General features: G+C 43.8%; 1 protein-coding gene across 1 annotated transcript in view; it reads right to left on the minus strand.

Moving 5' to 3' along the window:
- TRPM1 (transient receptor potential cation channel subfamily M member 1) overlaps window positions 1-24,455 on the minus strand; it is an 88,632-nt gene that overhangs the window by 49,821 nt on the left and 14,356 nt on the right. Inside the window, exons 2-10 of the mRNA XM_036878709.2 lie at window positions 15,020-15,099; window positions 10,336-10,531; window positions 8,864-9,077; window positions 8,099-8,223; window positions 6,380-6,551; window positions 3,738-3,912; window positions 3,182-3,305; window positions 2,328-2,400; window positions 1,351-1,451 (exon numbers count right to left, since the gene is read on the minus strand). Coding sequence (XP_036734604.2) covers window positions 1,351-1,451; window positions 2,328-2,400; window positions 3,182-3,305; window positions 3,738-3,912; window positions 6,380-6,551; window positions 8,099-8,223; window positions 8,864-9,077; window positions 10,336-10,531; window positions 15,020-15,099 — 1,260 coding nt within the window. The remainder of the gene's footprint in view (window positions 1-1,350; window positions 1,452-2,327; window positions 2,401-3,181; window positions 3,306-3,737; window positions 3,913-6,379; window positions 6,552-8,098; window positions 8,224-8,863; window positions 9,078-10,335; window positions 10,532-15,019; window positions 15,100-24,455) is intronic.

Raw genomic sequence — 24,455 nt, forward strand, 5'->3', positions numbered from 1 at the left:
CATTATGCGCCAGGCAGGGCCTGCATGTTGGGGCAGGTCCCCTGGGTTAGGCTTTTTCTATAATCTCAGAAGCATAGCTCTCTCTGTATGGCTGAGTCACAAATGCGTCCTTGGCAAGTTGCTCATTGGAAAAGAAAAAAACAGACAAACAAGACTTGAACCTTTCTTCCTGAGTAGGTCTCAAGAGCTCACGGCAGAGTTCATCTTTGCAGCCCTTCTTGGAATCTTTCAGGTTCTCTGCTATGGCATTGTGCCTCATAGCCTTCCTGGGTCAATTTATTTTGCTCTGAATTCCCTTACCAAGAGTAGGAAAATTAGAGAAAACCATGGGAGATTAAAAAGGAAATGACACTACTTAAGGTACCATACTATTCTTCTTAATTTGCATAATTCAATAAGCAACAGACACAAATGCACTGCCCCTGGATCTTTTTCCTTTAATGGACTCATCTTTTCCACAAACTCTTCACACTAATTTGATAAAGAGTAATTGTAAAAAATGAAATGCACTTGTGCAGTGATATGCCAAGCATATTTTGAGAAATATGGTCTTTAAAATCCAAAATGAACCCTCTAGGTATTCCAAACCCTTTTAAAGCATGAAAGCCCTTTTTGCAAACAAAAATTTACCCTGAATCCCAATCCACAAAGCAGATCAAAGAAGTTGCTTTGATTGAGGGAGCAGGTGTAGAGTAGCCTGTCACACATACTCATTATAGACACCCTCACAACACACCACTCAGAACCATATCACACACATACAAACATCTCACACATTACACATATCACACTCACAGATACCACAGACGCATGTCACACACACACACACACTAAACCACATGCATATATTACAGACCACACATCCACACACATATTATGCAGGCTACACGTGTGCTACTCACAGACACATGCACACAATACACTGATACACACACACACACACACACACACACACACACACACACACACACACAGTTCTCTAGGCCTCCAGGGTTTCGTGGAACATAGTTTGAGAAGTCAGTGCTCCCAATGCAATCATTATATTTAATTTTGAATGAGCTCTTTTCTTCTTTAAAAGAAAAAAAGCGCACTATTACCAGCAATGGTAAATTTTTAGTGATTATTTCTTCAAGAATCTGGTTTGAATCTGTGATTACTGCTGGTAGCTCTTCTGACTGGGTCTTGGAAGTTAAATAGCAACATCTCCTAATAATCCAAATGGATTACACCGTGGCTCATCAGAAACCCCAGATAATTTCCTGAGATCTGTGTCACATGGGAGAACATACTAATATATCATCTGCACAAAGTCATGATAAACGGTATGAACTGGAAAACATTTAGTTTCACCGGCCAGTGGGGCCCAAAGACAAAGATTTGGCTTCGTGCTATGTCAACGCGGTTCCAAGCCAGCGCCAAGCTCAGCTGGTCCGGAGCTGATGCGTTTGTTCCTGGAAAGGCAAGAAACGAGGCGTTTCTCACTCCGTGCCTGGGCAGCCCAGAGTTTGGCAGGTGCTGCGTGGCGAGCATGGGCTGCCCCAGGCGGATTCAGCGCTGCCCTGGAGCTGAGCACCACTGCCTTTTCCCCTGCCTCTGGGTGACCCCCAGGCCCCGAAGCTCAGGGCTCCGCGTTCTCAAAGAGCAGCCTGGGGGCAGGGTGGAGGCAGCCTCTTCCCCTGTCAGCTCGGTGTGGTCGCGCTGGGAGGGGCAGAGGAGAACCCAGGGGCTCTAGAGCCCTCGTCCGCAAGAGGCAGGAGCCCGGGGACTGCCCAGACATGTACCAGGCCCCGCCCAGGGGTGCTGCCCCTGCAGACGAAGGTGAGCACGGCCCCCAGCCACGGGGAGACCAGCACAGCACTGCTCGGCAGCTGGCCTGGGGGTGACACCCTCTCTCCTCTTGTCTCTGTTCCCTCATTATCCCAGTGTAGCAGAGAGTCAGGGAGGAAGTGCATGACCTTGAGTGACCCCCCTGAAAGGCCAGGTTGCGGCCCACCATAAGAAGCAGGATACAGTGGTTGCAAATGAAAAGCCATTTCTCGTTTTGCCCTCTCTGAGTTGAAACCTTTAGTGAACTAGTTACAAATAGAAACTGGTTCTGACTTCAGCCCATTATGGGCATTGGCACCTACAGAAAACACCCCCTCTCAAGAAACCCCTTTTGAACTTTGTCACGCTGCGGTAGCTTCATGCAGGGATAAGGTAGCCTGACTGGCTCGCGGCTCTGTCAGCAATAGCCGCAGTTCCTGGCAGAAGAGGGAGAGGGTTTTCCCAGTCATGAGCTGTGCCAGCACTCAAAGGGCAGGAGTAGCCCTTTCCTGAGAGCTCACCTTTCAGCAGGGCAGTTAAAATTGCCATCTCGATGTCTTGCTGACCCTCAGCACCCATTCTGAACACGGTGACCTGAAAACAGGTTGATCATGAAAAGATTGGGTAAAGCAAAGTTGAAAATACAAGGGAGAATTGGGGTATTGTTTTTAAAAAGGACTATAGAGACATGCATAGTGCAAGGACTCTGAGAGCTACACGACTGTAACCAGGCACATTTGATTTCCAGAGGTGACAGCATTGCTTGTCCTGACTTTGCAGCCTTGCCAGGGCCTGTGTTTTATTATTTACCCACTCTGTGCCAACGCCCTGGTGAGGAGGGAGCCATTCAGGATCTACACTCCAATATTTAAATTGCTACCAGGGAAGACAAAATCGCTTCTACTCAGATTTGATATACTTGTAGGAAATTTGTACATTTACAATCTTGAAGCGCTGTCTTAACACATGCAAACAAGAGTGCCTATTTCTTAGAAGCACGATTTGAGAGGGGAATGAGTGGGAAATAATTACTGTATTTTGAAAGTGAAGCGATAGAATTTTGTAAGCGTATGTCTCTCTACAAGTCTTTCAATCTGATTAATTATCATGAGCGTCAGAATTGGTACCATGTGGCATGGTATCAGCAGACATTTGGGTCTGAAAGCACCTGGCTCCCTCTTCCCTCCTCTGCATGTGCATATTCTGCTTCCATAATGTGGATGTAACGGCCAATTTGGTATAGACTTGCAAACTGCCTCTTGGAAAAGGCTGACCTAAAATCCGAACAACTCCATCGTGAACACATGGACAGAATTAAAAAGGAAACATAATTCTCTCTATGGAGCTGGTTTGGAAATAAGCGCAAGACACTTACGAGTTCTCTCTTTTTCATGCACTCCATTATAATTGCAAACAGCTGATGTGATTGTGTCTTGTTGTAATTAAATGTTTTCTGAATGGTAACTAGAAGCTGATCCCTGAGGGATTCATTTATTATCCTGTTCCAAGGAAACACAAAAGAAGAAACACCAGTTAAATCTGTACATGAATGAATCAGACATCTCTATGTCTGACTGCTATCTTTGATTTGAAACTTTACCACTGGAGGGTACCCCCTGCTAGGAGACAAAAAGGGACCATAGTCAAAAACTGCATTCACACTTGGCCTAAATTCCAGGCTCGTTGGAAACCTTGTAAGGGAAAATGAAGCTGGAAGAGAGTGTATTCTCCCAGAGAAAGAATTCCATAAGAAAGAGAGCATGCTCTGACAGCTCCCTCACATGCTGGCCTCGGGAAATGGGAGAGGAGATCTAGTAAATCTTCATTTTTAACATTTTTGGAATGGCTAAATGTATCATTTAAGGTTGTCTTCTTGGCCTAACAAGAGGGCACTTAAAAACCCATCCTTCACAACATATCAGAAATCCTACCCTCCTTCATCACAGTACTTGTGTGCAAAAGACAGGATGTCCGAGGCTCGGCCGCTGCCGTCACAAACCACCACGGGGACTGGAGGGTCCTCTCGGAGGTATTCCAGGGCGACGGAAACCACGTTAGGGCCTCCTTCCACCACGAGGCCCACAACGGGCACACCTTGCCCCATTCCTGCAACAAAACCCACATTCACTGTACAGACCAATGTCATGACACTGCCTGCCTGCTTGTGTCAATTCCTGGAACACAGGGAAGGGTCAAACCTGTACCACTTCCGGGGTGCTCCCTGTGGTGTTAGTGTTCAAGAGACTTGAAGGATTCTGGCACGTGATGACTGTTTTCATTCTTTTATTCAAACCCCGTATTATGGCCTCACTGGAAAAACCAGTATCTTAACATCATGAACTTTCTGAATCATCTGCAGGTAGTCTCCATATATAACTCACCTGGCAGACAGGCTCTTCCAGGTGACCTGTGACAAATATTGGAAGATGAAAATAAGCCTCCCTTGTTGCCCTGCCCCAGGTGAAATCCCCCACAGTGGCTGTCCCTTAAAGAATGACACAGTGAAAGAGGATATAGGCCAGGGATAGGGGAGCTCAGTTTAGTTCCCGGCCTCGCACATATTAGCCTGAGTGCCTTGGACCAATCACCAAGCTGCCATGACTATAGATGACTCTCTGTAAAAGGTGAATCATCACAATGCCTCGCTCAGCTCCTAAAGGAGCAATAGATACAAAATGGAAGAAATTGTCCAGCCATCAAAGTATTCTGCAAACCTTAAGTGGCATGCTTGCAGTACCTGCAACAGGTGGCGAGTTAACTGGGGAGGCCAACCTACAGACCACCATTTGCCTGTCAGTTAATAATTGCTCCCACCCTCTGTCTCTATCGGATAGGAGGACTGTCGAGGAACAGGGTAGGAAGGGGCTAACGCTGGCGGCAGCACTAGCAGGGTGGACTCTGAGAAGCAGGAGGCAGCCGGATTCCAAGAGCCTGGGATTCCGGAGAGGTAGCACAGCAGGAGCGGGAGGGCCAGAGACCGATTCCCTGCTCCACGATTGTACCCAAAATGGTCACAGCAGTTTAAATCCTGAGCATGTTTCACCAGGTGTCTGTTAGATGGGATGGGAGTTAGTTGATAAACATTAACAAACAGCAAATAGGAGAAACACCCTTGGCCTCATAACTCTGAAGGCTTTAAATATAAAATCCACTAGCATACGTTGGGAGGAGATCTAAGAATTTCCAGGAGCTGAATTCAGAGCTTCTTCTTTGCTTCCATGATGCTTCCTTACAGTCAAGAATTCTTCAAAATTTTAACAACTTTGTCTTCTCCTATTGGAATAATCTCAGTTAAGTTCATTTCAGCAAATATGCCTTGAGGGTCTGTTTTGTGCCAGGCTCTGGCCCAGAAATACTGGAAAAATGGATCAAGATATTATGGACCCTGCCTTTGAGATTGCTAACTCCAGCAAGTCTTGGCACTCTAGATTTTCAGGAATATGATGGCCAAATCACTTTCTTTTCTAGAATTGGTTTTTCTTGGTTTAGGGTTGACTCCCCAAGCTCTGTGCTGTGAGAGGTGACGACTGAGCACCCCTTTGCTGTCCCTGCCCCACTCAGAGCCCTAGGCAAAGGATGACAAAGGGAAGCCCACAAGTCACATGGCCAGGTAAAGTTGGGCAGTGTGAACACTTACAAGTCCAGGAAAATTAAAAAATGCAGGAATAAAAAATGCAGTCATCAACCAGTTAATTAACAAGATCCAATCCTTGGAAATCCACCTGTCATTGAGGACCATCTCCATTCCAGCCACTTGTGCCGTCTCAGAGGCCCTAAATTATGCCTCATAGTCACCATTTCCAGGCCTAGACTGGCTTTCAAAAAAATCTAGCTGGTAATGGTAAAACCAAAACACTCTAAGATCTTTTAACAACAGTTCAACAGTAAGAATTGCTGGAGTATGATCGTGTTCCAACAGATCACACCAGCCATTTTCATTCTAACCGGTTGTTGTTACTATCGTTTTGTCTGGCTGTGGTTCTTTCCTTTCTTCAGCTTGACCCCCACAGTGTCTCCATGGCAGAGGGGCTGTGCCAGAACTTCCTGGTGTTGCTCTTCTGCAGAGATGTGCTCCCAGGCAGGCTGTGGGGAGCAGATGGCTCCTGCGACCCTCTGCAGAGGTTCCCCACTTGGCCCTTCTTAGTCTGGGTGAGGTCCCAAAGCTACTTATTTAATATCTTATAAAACTTACCAGTTGATCAAATCATACTGCATCTTTGAACAAGAAACATTTTTCCTGTTCAAACTTGAAAGAAATGACTGCAGTAATTACAGGGAACTGGACGCGCTGGGTAACAGGTTGGGCAATGCCATCTCCATGGCAACCGCGGCAGGGCTGTTCAAGGTATCAGCACCCCTCCTCCTCCTCGGGAACCCGGGGCAAAGCATCCGGGCACAGCTCAACGGGTGCGCTATGCAGGTGGCTCAGCTACGGGGTCTAGGCCAGGAATCCTCTGCTGACCTAACGAGAATCACCGCCAAAGCTCTAAAGGCCCTTGGGCGGCTTCCTTCTCAGCCTGGTTTGCACGATGACGGCAGCAGCCCAGTGCCCGTGGCCTTCGCCAGAACTTACTCGTGTTGATTTTCTGCAGAGAGATGTGCTTTTCCAGTTGCCTCCGGAGCTTCACCTCAGCGCCGTATCTGCCCAGGGTGCCGTTGTCGGCCAGGATGAAGTGGGTGTGGGAGCTGTTGAGCATGGCGAGCTTACTTAGAGGGTTGGACATGGTCTGGTACACTCTCGTTACCTGACAAAATGCACAGCGCAAATCAGAGCTGCAGCGCTTAGATACTCACACTAACAGAGGAAGTGAGAACGCATTTATACATGGCAACTGCTTCATCTAATTGTGCTCTTAGATCGACTCTCACTTCCCTATCCTCTCTACTGACGGATATATTGTTGGTGGGGGCGAGTTTCTATCTTAAATTTAAAAAAGCAAATTGTTTTAGATAATGACAAGTCAACATTTTATTTATTCATTAAAAAATTTTTAAATATACTGAGGTGCATACAGTAGAATGCACAAATCTTACTGTACCGCTTGATGGGTTTTGACATGAGTACACACTCATGTAAGCATTGCCCAGATCAAGATATCAAACATTCTCACTAATTTTTTTCCCTTCACCTATTTCATCCATTCCCATGCCCCTCTCCCCTAATGGTAACCACCAGTCTGTTCTCTGTGTTTATGAGTCCATTTTAATTTTGTTTGTTTGTTTTGTTTTTTAGATTCCACATATGAGTGAAATCATATGGTATTTGTCTTTGACTCATTTCACTGAGCATAACACCTTCTAAGTCCATCCATGCTGTTGTAAATGGCAAGATATCATACTTTTTATGGTAAGTAATATGCCATTGTATATATGAAATCACATCTATTTTATCCATTCACCTATTGATGGGCATTTAGGTTGTTTCCATATTTTGGCTGTTGTAAATAATGCTGCAATAAACATAGGAGTGCATATAGCTTTTTTGATTAGTGATTTTGTTTCTATGGGTAAATTCCCAGAAGTGGAACTGCTGGGTCATATGGTATTTTTATTATTCATTTTTTGAGAAGTTTCCATACAGCTTTCCATAGTGGCTGCACCAGTTTGCAATCCCACCAGCTGCGTATGAGGGACACCAGCACTTTAATTAGTGATGGCCCAGCAGGTGCATTCCTAGCAAGTCTTGCAGAGAAATAACTTGTGTTAACACAAAAGCCTGTACACAGATGCTTACGGCAGCTTCATTTGTAATAACCTAACTAGAAACAACTCAGATGCACTTCAACAGATAAGTGGTTAAGCAAATTGTGTCACATCCATACCATGGAATATCACTCAGCATTAAAAAAGAATGCATGGTTGGTACTCATGACAACCTGAAGGATCTCAAGAGGATTATGTGGAATGAAAACAGTCAGTCCTCAAAGGTTACAGAGTATATATGATCCCATTTATATAATATTCTTGAAATGATAAAATTATAGAGATGAGGGGGGCAGATTAGTGGTTGCCAGGGGTTAAGGAGGTTGTGGAGGTAGTAGGGAACTAGGTATGGTTTATTAGACAACTTCCTAGTGGTGATGGAAATGTTCTGCACCTTAACTGTATTGATGTCAACATCCTGGTTGTGATATTGCACCATAGTTTTGCAGGATGCTACCACTGGGGAAAGGGGAAAGGTATATGGCATCTCTCTTTATTATTTCTTACAACTGCAGGTGAATCTACAATTATCTCAAAGTAAAGACTTTGATTTTTAAAAATTGCCACTGTCTGGGGAGAAAACACTTACATCTTTTCCGACCAGGTCTTCTTTATTCTCCACAATGCCCCATGGAGCAATTCCTATAGCACAAACCCGGCCTCTGGACTTGGAGGAGTGGTCTTTTAAGGCATCCCCTACGTGGCTGATGACACCTGTGAGCAGCCATATGTCATATCTTCAGGCTCTTTACCTCCCATCACACCACATTTATGAACTTTAGGAGTTCCTTCTCTCAAGCACTCCATTCCCTCCTGAACAGGCTTGACACATAATGATCTTCATCATTAAAAGACAGTACACTGAAAGTCTGAGTCTATAATAACTAAACATCCTTCCTTAGCTTCCAGAAAAGGGAAAACCAAAACCCAAACCAAAGCAATGTGCAGGGATTTCCTTCACAAGTTTCTAAGACTTAAGGATGGAAGTGGCTGGGGACTCTTTGGCAATCTTTGGCTGGATTCAGCTGACGCTGAGAGCCGGACTGCCCCCCACGTCCCTCAGCCTCTCTGTGCCCTAGGTTCTTCTCCCAGATGATGGGAAAAGGACTGCCAAGAGCTTCAGTGAAAATGAGGGTTCAGTTCAAGGAATGGCCTGTAGTGGGAGCCAGAAAATGTGGACCATTAATCATACCAAAATAAAAAACAAGCTACTGAATAAGGATTTCACTTCTGTCATAAATATTATCAAGATGCAATATGTTTTTTTTTTATCTTAATCATTCAAAAGCTCTTTGGGACCCACAGTGAGTTCTGGGTCTGTATGCCCACAGCACAGGTAAGGGCCTGCTCTTACCCGTGCTGACGCCCCCAGTGAAGATCCAGGCCCCGGTGGTCATGGCGGCCTTGATCAGTCCTTTCCCAAAGACCTGTTTCAGCTTGGGCTGCATCTCAAAGTTCTGGAGGCCTCCATGCACGGATATTAAGAGCTTAGGGAGTTCCAGCTGCCAGTCTTTCACCATGAGATGAAGCAACAAATCTGGCTTGGTGTCATAGGATACGCGGATATACTGCAAAAGAGTGTGTGACACTCAGTGTGCAATCTTGGTGTTGCCTCTTGTATCACAGCAGAACAGGGGTATGGCTCATGTCCAAGCAAGGGCTGTCTGGCTTTCTCTCCCTCGGGATTCTCAGGCCCTCTGTGTGAGTCTGTGGCCAAGTGACAGAAGGGAACTTTGGAATGACTGCCAGATTTAGCAAATAAAAACACAGACACCCAGTTAAATTTGAATTTTATGTGAACAACAAAAAAAATATGTCAGTGTAAGTGTGCCTCATGCAATATTGGGACATAATTATACTGAAAAATTATCCATTGTTTATTTGAAATTCAAATATAACTGGATGTCTTATATTTTACCTGGCAACCCTAATCTTGAAGGAATCAGTTCCAAAGCTGGCTCAGCTGAAACCATGGCCCCAGAGGTTGGACAGGATGTTGATGATGGAGTGGCTCACTGGCCACAGTGAGTGGGTGCTGGGAATGGGGATCATTGGCCAACCTCTGGACTTGACCTTCCCCTCAAGGTGAAGAAGAGGTTAATGGTCAGATGCCTTGGTTCCAATGAATTCCTTCTTTGCGTCCATGCCAATATAATGGTGCCATTCCACAGACCCTATGTTGTTGTATTTGGAACATAACTGAATTTTATTTGAGCAGTGATGTTGGGCCAGTGAAATAAGATGAAATTGCAAAATGATCTGACTGGGCACGTGGGAGTATTATTCAGAATTAGCTGAAAGGGATCACAGTGCTGGCGCCTCCCCTCTCTGGCAGAGCACATCAGAAAGGCAGAGGGTGCTCGCTGTTGACATGCAAATGTGAAAGACTGTGGTCTTCTTGGGCCAGCTAAATGCAGGAAGGCTGTGGATGGACTTCAGAGGGAAATATTTCCAGACACTCCTATCCCATTTAAAAGGGGCTGAAGGTCCACAGTCATAAACAACAAAACAAAACCCCTAAAACAAATAACATAATTTCTCCCTCACTACTGGAAATGGAGCAATGAGTATGGCTGCAGAGTTGGAAGCATGATTTGTGGATGGATTTAAGGATCTCTATGTGTTCTCTATAATACCACCCAGTTTCCAAATGTCATGGCTAAAAAGCTGAGTGTGCAGATCTATTTCTTTGCAGTGGAGTATCTAGGAAGATTGAGCCACACCTGTGAAAGAAGACCCAGGTGTCTGCAGTCTGGGGGTCTGGGAGGCTGGGCCCCTGATGAAGCCTGCAGGCTCAGTGGCATCCCTTCCTATGACCTCTCTTACCATGGCTTTATTGGAGTATCCACCACCCTGGAATTCAAGAATCCCATAGGAATCTGTTGGGTAGCTCTGGGTGTGTTTGCTGACGGACCATTTTTCAGGCTGAGTCTCCACCTGTTTGCTTTCCTCTTCATCTTTGCTAGCTGTTCGACTTGGCAGAGGAGGAAGATGCTGGTTGGTGAGCTGCCCACAGCAACACCTAGAAACGAAGGCAAAGCAGCATCTCCTGTAACATGTTCCCCAAGATGAGGTAGCCTGAGTGGGAGCATAGCGCCTGAGCAGGACCAGACTAACACCTTACTCATCCAGCTTTACTGGGGACAGAAATGCCCATTATGATGGCCTTTTTCCAGGTAATCAATAATCTTTCTGGAAATAATCATAATAGGTAACTAGATAATAATAATAATAATAGATAATCGTACCTATTTACATACCAGTCTATTCTAAATACATTAGATGGTTGCCCTTCCTTACTGAATTTATTTCAACTTTTTCATGTCTTGGCAACATCAATATGGGCATCAATTACTGAACATGCTGTGTCAAAGTACAGTCATGCCCTTGAGATATGGAGGTGACCTTCTGGGATTTTTCAGTATTGTTGAATTCTTCTTTTGTTTAATAAAACAATTCTCTGCACAAGCAAATAACATTGAAAATATATTTCTGCTGCTGCTCATGCTTATGGGGTCATATCTAAGAATCTTTGGCCAATTCCAATGTCATGAAGATTTATCCCTATGTTTTTTTCTAAAAGTTTTATAGTTTTAGCTCTTGCACTTATGTCTTGGAAACATTTTGAATTACTTTTTGTATATGGTGTGAGGTGGGGGTCTAAATCAAATCACCATTTGGTTCTTTCCCCATTGGTTGTGCAACCTTGCTGAAAAACCAATTGGCAGTGTATGGATTTATTTCTGAACCCTCAGTTCTATTCCATTGGTCTGTAGGTCTGTCCTTCTGCCAGTACCACACCACTTTGATAACTGTTGCCTTGTAGTAAGTTTTGAAATCAGGTAGCATGAGTCCTCCTACTTTGTTCTTTTTTTAAAAAAGAAATGAGATTATTTTGGCTATTCTGGGTCTCTTGCAATTCTATATCAATCAGCTTGTCAATTTCTACAAATAAGGCGACTAGGATTCTTATAGGAATTGCACTATATGTAGATCATTTGAGGAATGTTGCTTTCTTAACAATGTTAAATTTTCTGATCCATGAACATGGGATGCTTTCCCAATTATTTAGATCTTTATTAATTTCTCTCAATGATGTTTTGTACTTTTCAGATTACATTTTTCAGTTATTTTGTTTATTTTTAAGTATTGTAGTCTTTTTGATGTTGTTGCATATGGAATTGTCTTGTGAGTTTCATTTTCATATTGTTCATTGCATGTACATAGAAATACATATGATTTTCCCATACTGATTTTGTATGCGGCAACCTTGCTGAACTTACTAGTTATAACAGTTTTTTAGGGATGTCTTAGGATTTTCTGTATACAATATTATGTCATCTGCCAATAAAGACAATTTTATTCTTCCTTTCCAATATGGATGCCTTGGCTAGAACCTCTAGTACAGTTTTTAAGAAAGTGGTGAGAGTGGACATCCTTGTCTTGTCCCTGATGTTAGGGGCAAAGAATCTAGTCTTTCACTATTAAGTATGATGTTAGTTGTGGATTTTTTATAGATGTCCTCTATCAGGTTGAGGAGGTTCTCTTCTATTCTTAGCTTTCTGGGTGTTTATTTATTTTTTAATCATAAAGGAGCATAGGATTTTGTCAAATGTTTTTAGTGTCAAATGAGATGATTATGTGATTTTTGTTTTTTACTATATTGATGTGATGTATTGTATTGGTTGATTTTCTGATGTGAAAACAACATTGCATTCCTGGGATAAATCCCAGTTGATTATGGTGTATAATTATTTTTATATGGTGCTGGATTTGACTTGGTAATATTTGTTTAGGATTCCTGCATGCTTATTCAACAGAGATATTGATCTGCAGTTTTCCTTTCTTGTCATGTCTTTGGTTTTAATATCAGGATAGTATTAGCCTTAACAAATGAATTGGGAAGTGTTCTCTGATTTTCTATTTTTTGAAAGATTTTGTGAAGAATTGATATTAATTCTTTAGATATTTGGTAAAATTCAGCTGTGAAGCCACCTGGACCCATGGTTTTCTTTGTGAGTAATTTTTGATTACTAATCTTATCTTTCCACTTCTTATATGTCTATTCAGCCTGTGTATTTTTTCTTGAATCTGTTCAGTAGTCTTTCTTGGAATTTGTCCATTTCACCTAAGTTATCTAATTTATTGTCATTGGTATACAAATCACAGTATTCCTTTATACTCTTTTTTATTTCTATAAGATTGGTAGTAATGTCCTTTCATTTCTGAGTCTAGTACTTTGAGTCTTCTCTCTTTCTTCACCAATCTAACTAATGGTCTGTCAATTTTTTGTTGATCTTTTCTAAGAACTAGCTTTTATTTCATTGGTTTTTCTTTATTGTTTTAAAATTTCCTACTTTTATTAACTTAAATTTGATTCTCTATTATTTCCTTCCATCTGCTTCCTTTAGGTTTAGTTTGCTCTTCTTTTTCCAACATGTTATGGTAGAAGTTTAGGTTATTTCTTTAAGATTTTTCTTCTTTCTTAAACAGGCATTTACAACTATAAATTTCCCTCTCACCTGTGCTTTAGCTGCAACCTGTAAATTTTGGTTTCATTTTCAATTATCTTGAATTATTTTATGATTTATTTTCTGATATCTTCTTTGACCCATTGCTTATTTAGGAGTGTGTTGTTTAATTTCCACATATTTGTGAATTTCCTATTTTTTCCTGCTATTGATTTCTTATTTCTAATTTCATTCCACTGTGGTTGGAGAATATTATTTGTATTATTTCTCTCCTTTTAACTTTGTTGAGACTTGTTTTATGGCCTAACATATGTCTGTCCTGGAGTATGTTCCCCATACCCTTGAAAAGAATGTATATTCTGTTGTTGGATGGAGTGTTCTACAGATGTCTGTTAGGTCTAGTTGATTTACGGTGTTGTTCAAGTCTTCTGTTCCCTTTTAGACCTGCTATCTAGTGATTGTATCTATTCCTGAAAGAACTGAAGTTACCAACTATTATTGTTGAATTGTTTATTTCTCCCATTATCTCTGTCAGTTTTTTGCTTCATGCATTTTTCTGCTCTGTTATTAGGTGTGTATGTATTTAGAATTGTTATATCTTCCTGATGGATTGACCTAATTATCATTATAAAGATGTCCCTCTTTAGCTCTAGTAACATTGTCTTATTTTAAAATCAATTTTGCCTGAAATCAGTATGGCCACTCCCATTTTCTGTGTTACTGCTTGCAAGGGTTGTGTGGCCTGGATAGAAGAAGGGAGCCCCCACCTCCCAAATGCCCCATCTGGGGCTTAGCTTCAGCAACAGATATATGGGAACAGGATGAGAAATGCTGAAGTCCTCCTCCTATTACTGGGATATAGGGAAACCTGCATTCTTGGCTGCAGCAATCTGGAGTGGAGTCTAATTTACTGAGCTGGCAGGGGGAACGGTGGAAGCTCTTTTGGTTCAAATACTAGGGTCTCTAGCCTTTCTTACTGAATTTTTGTAGGTTCTCTTGAATAGACATTTATTTATTTGCTGTTGGTTCTTAGGAACATTTCCAGTGGCTTTAAATGGTTGTTTTTTCATTCCGTTTTTGTTTTTTTTTTAACCCACGCTAGAAATGCATGCTGCTCACAGAGGGGTCTTGTGTGTGATCCCCTAAAGTCCTTTCTAATTCCTCTGCTGCTTAGCCACTTGGTTGTGTGGGGTACTGCAGTGCTGGCAGGTGTTAGGGAGGGCTGGCATTCCCCACATGAGTCATTAACCACATAGTTTCCTCAAGGAGGTCTGGGTGCCACTGAGACAACGAGGGGCATTTAGCTGCAACAAAAGGAAGACTTTCATGATCACTGGCATTGTCCCATAATGGTATCTCTTACCTTGGAGGGTAATCATTAGGATTTAGGTAGGGAATGGAATCTGTGGCATGGTGGTGGAGGAGGTGAGCTTGGGAGCATGGGGGGCACTGAAGTTGCATGTGTCAGGTAAATTTGAACCATGTGATCTCTAAGAGTCTGTGCACTCTGCTTCAGTGATCCTGCCTGCCTGGATTTCACAGCGGGCAACGTACAGATAAATCATTCCCTTCAGCCCTCCAAACTCAGCCTCATAGCTTTTGCTCTCAGAGATGAAAAGTTTTAGCTAAATTCATCTCTGGCCACTTCCATGGCTTTAGAAGGTCTTCTGCTTTGTTTATAACACATGCATTTTCATGGATGAGAATGAAATTGTTTGACATTTTGTGTGCAAAGTAAACTCTTTCATAAAATTATGGCTAATTCAGTTAATCACTCAGATCTTTCCTGTGATGGAAGTTTCTTCTCATCTGAATAACATTATGAGTGTTGGACACCAATTCTTTCCTGAGGCTATCTGCATCTTAACAGAAGGGCTTATTAGCCCAGTGCTTCCTGGTTAATGACTCATGTGGGGAATAGAGTCTGGTACTCCTTCCTGACTCCTCTTCCGCCGCCCATAAACATTTGAAGAACAGTTGCTGGCAACTGGTGAATAAACACTGATTTGGTTAAGTCTTAATTATGGCTTCCAATTTACCTGTTGGGGTCTTTTGTGCTGGGAATTACAAAGATACATTCTCTTTTGCAAAAGGTTTTTTCTATCCAAGATTTCTGTCCCTGAAAGAGAAAGAAGTGGAAGTTAGACCAATATATTCCCAAGCCATCATCAGAGATCATTCTTTTACTTTTATAAAGTCAATATGCCATTCACAGGAGGTCTGCCCAAAACATCCAAATAGACACCTCCAATAAGGATGGATGCAAGTCTGTAACGATCTTAGCTCTGGTTCCTTTTAAGAGAAATGGCTTGGAAATATGGATTTCTGGTTTGCACAGGGCTGGAAAACCTAGGCTTTGCCTACAAGTTGAAATGTGTGAAGAAGGAATTCTGTGGTGCTGGGGTAAGCCAGTGGTGTGAATGTGAGTTACAGGAGAAGCTGAAAAAGTCGACACGTCTCTAATTAGGTCTTTGTTTTGCTCTCAAGAACCCAATCTTCTGCAGACTTCCAGGCCCTTACACACTGTGGCGATTTCACAGGTGGACTCTCTAACTGGTGCTCAGGTTTGCTGAATGTTACTATTATAACTAAAAATATGGAAGGGTGTGAGGAAGCAGGTACTAACATAACACTGCTGTTGGAATTGGAAATTCATATGATCTCTATCAAGGGCAATTTGGCAGTAATTTACCAAAATTATAGTGCATATACCTTTTGTCATTCTACTTGGAGGATTGATTTTATTCTACAGATATGCCTGAACACACACAAAATGACACATGTCCAAAGTGATTTATTACATCTTTGTTTGTAATATCAAAGTCATCTACTGTCTATCAGTAGGGGATTGTTCCCTATGTTATGGAACAGTCATTGATGGAATTCTTGGCAACTATTTAAAAAAAGAAAAAGAATAAAATAAGATATTCTCTCTACATTGATAGGGAAAGACCACCGAGCTATAGTAAATGAAAAAGCAAGACATAGGTTAATGTCTACAGTATTGTCATTCTGTTACAGAAGAGAAATGCTAATATGCAAATATACTTGCTTGAAAATAGACCCAACATACTGGGAAGGCTGTGTGAAGAGCAGCTAACACTGGTTCCCCCTGGGGGCCTCTGGGGGACATGGATGGGAAGGAGCCACCCACAGGCTGGGTGTCCTTTTAAATTTTTTAAAAATACTTTAAGTTTTAGAGCAGTTTTAGCTTTACAACAAAACCGAAAGGATGGTACAGAGATTTTCCATACAGATGTTAACAACATTGTCCACCAGAATGGTACCTTTTTTTTCTCTAATAAATCTTTATTTATGTAGATTAAAGTTTCTGACGTATCATTATTCTTCTGTCTGATGAGTATATTTTAACATTTCTTGCAGGGAAGTCTGTGGCTGACAAATACCCTTTGTTTTTGTTTGTAGGGGAAAGTATTTAATTTCTTTCACTTTCGAAGGATAGTTTGTCTGGATATTGGATTCTAGGTTGATGTTTTATTGCTTCTTTCACCACTTTAAATATTTCAATCCATTCTCTTACTTGCATGGTTTCTTTTTTTAAAAAAGAAACCAAACTTCATTATTAGGTACATAGCAACATTGAGAGAAAGGTACAGAGATTTCCCGTATATCTCCTGCCCCCACACATACACAGGCTCCACCATTATCAACAACCCCCACTGGAGTGGTGCATTTCCAGAAGATAATATAGTTGGAATTATACAGTATTTAGCCTTTTCAGATTGGTTTTCTGCACCTTTTAGTATGCATTTAAGATTCCTCCATTTTTTATGGCCTGATACCTGATAACTCATTTTGTTTTAGCACTGCACATATTTCGTTGTCTAGATGTACCACAGTTCATTTATCCATTCACTGCTGAAGGATATCTTAGTTGTTTCCAAATTTTGGCAATTATGAATAAACCTTCTATAAGAATCTGTGTGCAGGTTTTGTGTGGACATGTTTTCAGCTACTATGGGTAAATGCCAAGGAGCATGACTGCTAGATTATAAAGTTATAGTATGTTTAGTTTTATAAGAAACTGCCAAACAATCTCCCAAAGCAGCTCTGCCAACATGATTTCTGTTACGTGCACTGGCAGAATGGTACATTTTTTACCACAGCTGAACCTACACTGATACATCATCACCCAAAGTCCATGGTTTACCCACAGAGTGTTTCACGGCCCTAAAACGCTTCTGGCCTCCACCTGCTCATCCCTCCCTCCCCCTGACCCCTGGCAGCCACTGATCTTTTATTGTTTTCATAGTTTTGCCTTTTCCAGAATGTCATATAGTAGGAATCGTACAGTATGTATCCTTTGCAGATTGACTTCTTTCACTTAATAATACGCATTCAAGTCTCTTCCATGCCTACCCCGGCTTGATAGTTCATTTCTTTGTAGTGCTGAATAACTGCCACTGTCTGGGTGTAGCACAGTTCAGGTTTCCATTCACCTTCTGGCGTTAGGTTGTTTCCAAGTTTTGGCAGTTAATGAAAAAGGATACAATAAACATCTGGGTGCAAGGTTTGTGTGGACATAAGTTTTCCCCTTTAAAATTTTGAATTATATATCTGTTCAGTTATGTAACTAAAAATATTAAAAGTTTGTCTGAAATGAAAAAGTGAAATGAAACCATTTCTTTTAAAGAAAAAAAAAATCGCCCACAGTCCTGCTGCTCTGTGATGAAATGCTGCATTTTTCGGTCCCTGGACTCTATGTCACCTATATCCATTTGTTGAGATGCTGTGCTGGGTGCTGTGGGGACTTCCAAGGCCACCTGGGACTGTGAGATGAGGGGTGGAGGCTGACCTGCTGAAGGGGGTGACGGCACAGGACAGCTCCCTGGAGCAGAGGGAGGCAGGAAGAGACTCACCCACCTCGCTGGGGAGCCGGCGTCTGGCCCTGTATCTCCTTGAGGGCTGGTTCAGTGTGTGTGGTGATATTTGTGTACATCTGACATGTGTGCTTGTGTATGTGTAGTGTATGAGCATAAAGTGTAGGGTGGGTATGTATGTGTGGGGGGTGATGTGTGTGCTGTGCACATGGGTATGGGTGTATGGGAGTGGGTATGTGGTGTGTGGCATGTGTTGTGTGGGACTTGTATGGTGTGTGTTATGCATGTGGCATGTGTGCTATGCAGTGTGTGGTGTGTTTATGGTGAGTGTGTGTGTTCGTATCTTTGGGGTCTGTGTGAGTGGGCTGGGTTGGCAGCCCAGGGAAATGGGGCAGCCTCGCATGAGAACTCTGGAGAATCCTGAGTCATATCTTGGAGAAACCAGGGAGGGCAGAGCCTCATGTCCTTAAACCACCCTCCCACAGTCTTCAGGGGAAGCATCACAGTGTGACCTGTGGCCCCAAGGGTCTGGTGGGACAAGGCTTGCTGTTGCCCCCTGTCTGTCCCCACCCACCTTGGCATCAGCGGTGATCTGCTGTCTCCCTTGTCACCTCAGATGCCACCTCCTTGGAGGGTGGCAGCAACAACCCAGGGTCACAGAGGCTCTCCCCTGCAAGGTCAGATTGCTCCCAGAGAGTCCTGGCCCCAGGCCCAGCCGAGCAGAGATGGTCCACTTCCGGTTTCCATCCTTCTGCAAGGACCTGCGAGGCCTGCCCAAGCCAAGCCTTTCTGAGGAGATCTCAGCATCAGCTGGTCACTCGGCTTCTTTTTGAATCACAGGAATGATTATAATTAAAAACCTTCCCCAGGGACCTTCAGAAAGTAGTACTGTATACTTCTCTCTCCAACTAATTTAGTGACTGCTTGAAGACCACACAGATAATGGGAGTTAAACAGCAGCATCAGCCCAGCCCAGAGGAGAAAGCTCAGACTGGCCAGCCTCCCAAGTCCCTGCCCGGCCCTTCTTAGGTAGAATGTTCTCACAATCTGGTGCATTGCAGCTAGGCAGAGCATTTTCTGTCTGGAGAAAAAATATACATTCCATTTTTCATTTCATGCCTCACTTTCCAGAGAAGCAGAAAGAGCATAACATTAAAAAAAATAATAACAGGGAGTTCACAGTATTCAGTCTTTTGACTAAGACAACAAGAACACTAAGCAGCTATTGAAATCCCACGAGCAGGCCACTTTTTCATAGAGACACAAGATGGCAACTCTGAAACTCCTTTCTGTGTATTCTAGGACTGAAAAAACAAATCAATATACTGTGGCTAATGGGAACTGGGTTTCTCACTGTTGAAGAAGGGAGTTACAAACATGGAAAGTGGGAAAGGTTAGGATGAATCCCTGTAGCACTGGGCTGAGATAGAACTGATCGATATGAACCATGGTATGTACTACGTAGCAGATACAGAGATATATAAACACAGATACAGGTATACGGTCCTTCTCTGTGTGCACACACACACACTCACACACACACACCATGTATATATAACACATTGTATTAGTTATCTATTGCTTAACATACCAAGTGGCCCCAAATTTAGTGGCTTAAAACAAACATTTTTTCTGTCACAGTTTCCGTGGTCTCGGAATTGGATGTGGCTTATCTGGGGCTTCTGATTCTGAGTCTCACAGGGATGCAAACAAGCTATGGGTGGGGACGGGGGTCTCCTTTGAAGGAACACCTGAGACAGATCCATTTCCATGCACACTCCTGAGGTTGTTGGTGAGATTCTGGCCCTCCAAAGGGTGTTGCTGCACAGCACCCTCAGTTCCCTGCCATGTAAGCCCTGTGTAGGGTGCCTCACAACGTGGCAGGTGCCATTCCTCAGGGTGAGGAGCACAAGAGGCAGGCAGGACAGAAGCCATGGTCTCTGTAAAGCGGCATAACAGAAGCGGTATCTCATCGCTTCTGCTGGGTCCTGTGCTTTAGAAGCGGGCCACTCACTCCAGCCCCAACTCTCAGGGAGGATTACTGAAATGCAAGGCCCTGATGTGAAGCTTTGGATTGCCCGGGCAACCATTTCAAAAGACACCCAGCTTGCATAAATGTAGTGCCAGCTGCTAACCAAACAACCAGATAAGGAATGAGGCCTCCCCCATCCATGAAGATCCCTCTTGCAGAAGGCCTTGGGTAACCTAGTAACTGACCACTCAAGTCACCCTGCTTTCCTCCCTTCTTGTGCCCTAATTAGCCCTGCTCTTATGCTTTAAAGTAGCCAATAAAGAGTAAAACCTCAAAACCCTAGGCACCCCACCCTTGGGCCCTAATAAAGGCAGAGCTGTAGTTCTGGACCCCTTCTCTCTCTCTCTACCAGTGACCTTGCTGTGTGGCCCTCGGGCATGCCATGTCCCCTCCAGGACCTGTGAGTAATAAATCTTACCCCTCAAAGCTCCTTTGATTTTTGCTGAAGTGAGTCTTGCATTCATAATAAGAATCACGAGGGCCAGCCCAGCCACAGTATTAGTCCCAGCTGGGGAGATGTCTGTGGGGGCTCGCTGTGAGTAATAGATCCCACTCACTTCCGTCCCTACCCCCAGTGAGCACCTCAGGCATTCCTAGAAAGAGTCACTCAGTAGGCTGGGGCCAACACAACAGTTACACAAGGCATCAATGTCAGGAGGCAGGACTCATGAGGGTCATATGCCCAGCACACATGCCCATGTTTGGCTGTCTGTATATAAATGCCTATGTCTCCCGGCTCTGGCCACTGAAGCAGTAACACTCTGAGAGCAGAGTGTATACTTAGCCATCAAACACTGGTTTCTAAATATACTTCACTGAAAGGAACAAGGGATCCTTGGAGAAATGTTTGAATCTAGGACCAGGGCAAAGAAAGTACAAGAAAAGCCTGGAACATGTTGTGCCAGAAAGTGAGGAAGTGTTTACTTTTGACACAGGAACTCATCAAAAACCACTTTGAAGGGGTTCTCACTGGTTTTATCTGGGATAATTTGAGCATGAAAGTAAATGACCACAATAGAGAATTATAACTTTCTTTGAAATTATAGCTTTGTTTGAAATAAGGACTCATAAATCCACACTGATACACATCCATACATAAGTAAATATGTGGGGGAGATGAAAAAGCTATTTCTTGTGGTAGAAAGTCACCTAATAAATGCAGAAGTTTTCTTAAATTCTAAAATTAGAAAATCACCGTTTGGCAGCCATCAAGAGACTTCCATGAATGTTGTAAGTAGTGGGTAAAAGTTTGAAGAGTAACACTACCCTTAATCTCAAAATATCTCCCATAGACACTCATGATTACAAAGGGGAAACTGACAGTGGAGAGATGCGGGGGACACCACCTAAAACAAAGTGAGCATCACCAGTAATGGGACAGACACTCATCTGGGCCCCCTGACAAAATGCCCTGAAAAGGCCGAAAATGCCAAAATGCATGACCTCGGCAAGGAAACCACAGATGACGCAAACAGAGGGGCATCCGACGAAATAACTAACCTACACTCTTCAAAATGTCAAGGCCATGAAAAAGACACAGTACTTTTTCTGGAGAATAGAGACAAGATCAGGGAGTGCCTGTCCATCTCTCGGCCCTGCCCCCTTGGCTCCACCCCTCAGCCCTTCCCCTGCTCCCTCCCTAGGCTCCTCCCCAGGCCCCTCTGCTCCCTCTGGCCCAGCCCTGCTCCACCTCTAGGCGCCGCCCCTCCAGGCTCCACCCATTTATCCCCGCCCACTCCCTGTCTGCACCCCGCCCCCTCGGCCTGCCCTGGAGGCCCTTCTCAGCAGGCGCGCAGAGGTAACCAACCCAGGACACCCTTGTCAGTACAATGCAGGAAATCAGAAAACCAAAGTTCTGAACAGCCAGGCTCCTGAACAAGTACATGCCCCTCGTTTTTATTAATGTCTGTTCAGTCACAGGCAGTGTTGAAATGCCTCCAGTCTCCTTTTCGTGTGGGTGCAGGGCTTCCGTCCCTCCCCCCGGGAGCATTGGCTTTGATCTGCACCCCCCTCCCATGCAGGAGTGATGCCAGGGTTCTTGTTTGCAGAGTCGAAGAATGAACTTAGCAAACACCCAAGGTAGGAGAGCCAGGGAGAGGCTTTTATTTAGAAATAAAGTGAGAGGGAAAGAGCTCCTGGCTCACGCCAGGAGGGGACAAGAGAGCCCAGGGTGGTGTGTTGTCTAGGGGATTTATATGCAGTTGAGGACTTTTGGGAACTGAGGGCTTAGGGTGTGGACTTGCACCACCTGCCCTGCCCTCAAGGTGGGCTGGGTTGTTGTCTGTTTGCCAGGGCCGTTTACAGTGAAGTCACCGGTTATGCTGAGATACCCTTGCAGAACGCTCAAACATTCCAGGCCAAGGTGCTCCTGGCCTTTTGACCTTTAACTGATCTCACTGAAGATGTCTGTATTCCTAGTCTAGTATCTTTACCCTAGAGAATCGGTGTGACCTTGACTTTGCATAAAGCTGAACACAGAGTTTCGATAGGGACTTTATTTTGTTACGTTGCTTTGACTGTAAATATCTTGCCTTGCTTTTTCTGGAGGCCCTCACCCTGCTCTGTCTAAGCCCACGGGCCCTGTCTCAGGAGGGGGGCTTTTCGGAGGGCCCGGAGTCCGCCCCTGCCTGTCTGTGGCCCTGGGCAAGTGCAGATGCCGCACCCACGGCCCGCTGCAGGCTCAACCCACTTCTCTCTGCTTTACTGAGAATCCTTTTCTTCCCTAATGAAAGAGCTAGCATGTGACTAACACAATTTCCCTGTGGGAAAGAGTGCTTTGCTTTAGTATTAATTACTGACTTTTTAAAAAGCTTAGTTAAGAATATCCTCAGTTCAAAATTCCAAGTTCCTGCAGAGTCTCCAGACATGTCCTCGAATCTTTGGAGGACAAACAAGAGGTATTAGAGCCACTCTTTGCCTGAAGTCTTTCCTGCAGGCAGGGTCTCCGACCTCCCATCTCACCCCCCAGCCCCGCTGCCTGCCCTTCAGGCCCTCCACCCCACGCCCCTCCTGCCTCTCCCGATCCTCCCACAGAGCCACGAAAGCTGCAGCCTTGTCCGGGGCTCTGCTACGTCGGCAGGGCCTCCAGGAGGGCCTGGAGAGAGGAGGGACTCGGGGTCCTGTGATCACCTGAATGAAGCAGTCTTCTGGCTGGAGCGCGGCCACGCTGCTTAGCTCTTACCGACACTGCCTTCATCGGCCTTGCCCAGCCGGGCACATGCTTAGCGGGAGGGAGGGAACCCAGGTCACTCAGGGAGCGCCTCCGTTCACCTTGGGGAGGAGCTCAGCCTCCTGAATGGCTGCTCAGAGGCACCGAGGCAGGGGAGGGGCTACTGGGTGGAGGGCCCCTGAGTCAAACATTCCTCCTTACCGCCAAGGTAATAACAAAGAGCCGCAGAATCTCTCTAAGCCTGTCCTGGGGAGAGGAAACCAGAGCAGAGCTTCCTGTGGTTCCTTTATAAACCCCTTAAGTCCCCCTGCTGCCTGGTGGATTAGATGTTGCCAGCTCAACTGAAATATTCCTGCCCATCAGAAATGGTTATTTTAAATGTCTCAGGGCAAGATAATAGGAACTGGTGGGGGGGAGCAGGGGTTGTTAAAATCTGACCCACTGGGACTACATCAAATTAAAAATCATCTGCATATCAAAGGAAACATCAACAAAACAAAAAGGCGACCTACTGTAAGGGACAAAACATTTGCAAATAATATATCTGATAAGGGGTTAATATCCAAAACACATAAAGAACTCATTCAACTCAACACCAAAAAGCATATTAACTCAATTAAAAAATGGACAGAGAAAATGACAGACATTTTTCCAAAGAAGACAGGCAGATGGCCAATGGACACAGGAAAAGATCCTCAACATCACTAATTGTCAGGGAAATGCAAATCACAACCACAGTGAGATATCACCTCACACTAGAGTGGCTAATATCAACGAGATAAATAACAAGCATTCGTGAGGATGTAGAGAAAAGGGAACACTTGTACACTGCTGGGGGATTGTAAATTGGTGCAGCCACTGTGGAAAGCAGTATGGAAGTTCCTCAAAAAACTAAAACACCACAAAACCCAGAAACATACTCAGATTAAAAAATCATGAATTTGAAAGATATATGCACTTCTGTGTTTATTGCAGCATTATTTACAGCAGCCAAGATATGAAGCAACCCAAGTATCCATCAGTAGACAAATGTATAAATAAGAAGTGATACATATATGCAATGGAATATTACTCAGCCATAAAAAAGAATGAAATTTTGCCATTTGCAACAACAGGGATGGACCTTGAGGGTATTATGCTCAGTGAAATAAGTCAGCCAGAAACAGACAAATGCCATCTGATTTCAATCACACATGGAAACTTAAAAACAAAACAAATGAGCAAACAAAAACAGAAATAAACTTATAGACACATAATATACTGATGGTTGCCATGGGGAGGAGTGAAACAGGTGAAGGGGAGAAAATCAGCAAATAAATAAATAAATAAAATCTGACCCACAAGAGCATTCACCCCACTGGGAATCTACTGATCAAGGCCAAGTGCAGGGCCATGGAGGGAGTGCCATCATCACACCCCCAAGCCCTCTGAGC

Source organism: Manis pentadactyla, chromosome 18 (genome assembly GCF_030020395.1).
Source record: "Manis pentadactyla isolate mManPen7 chromosome 18, mManPen7.hap1, whole genome shotgun sequence".
NCBI lineage: Eukaryota > Metazoa > Chordata > Mammalia > Pholidota > Manidae > Manis > Manis pentadactyla.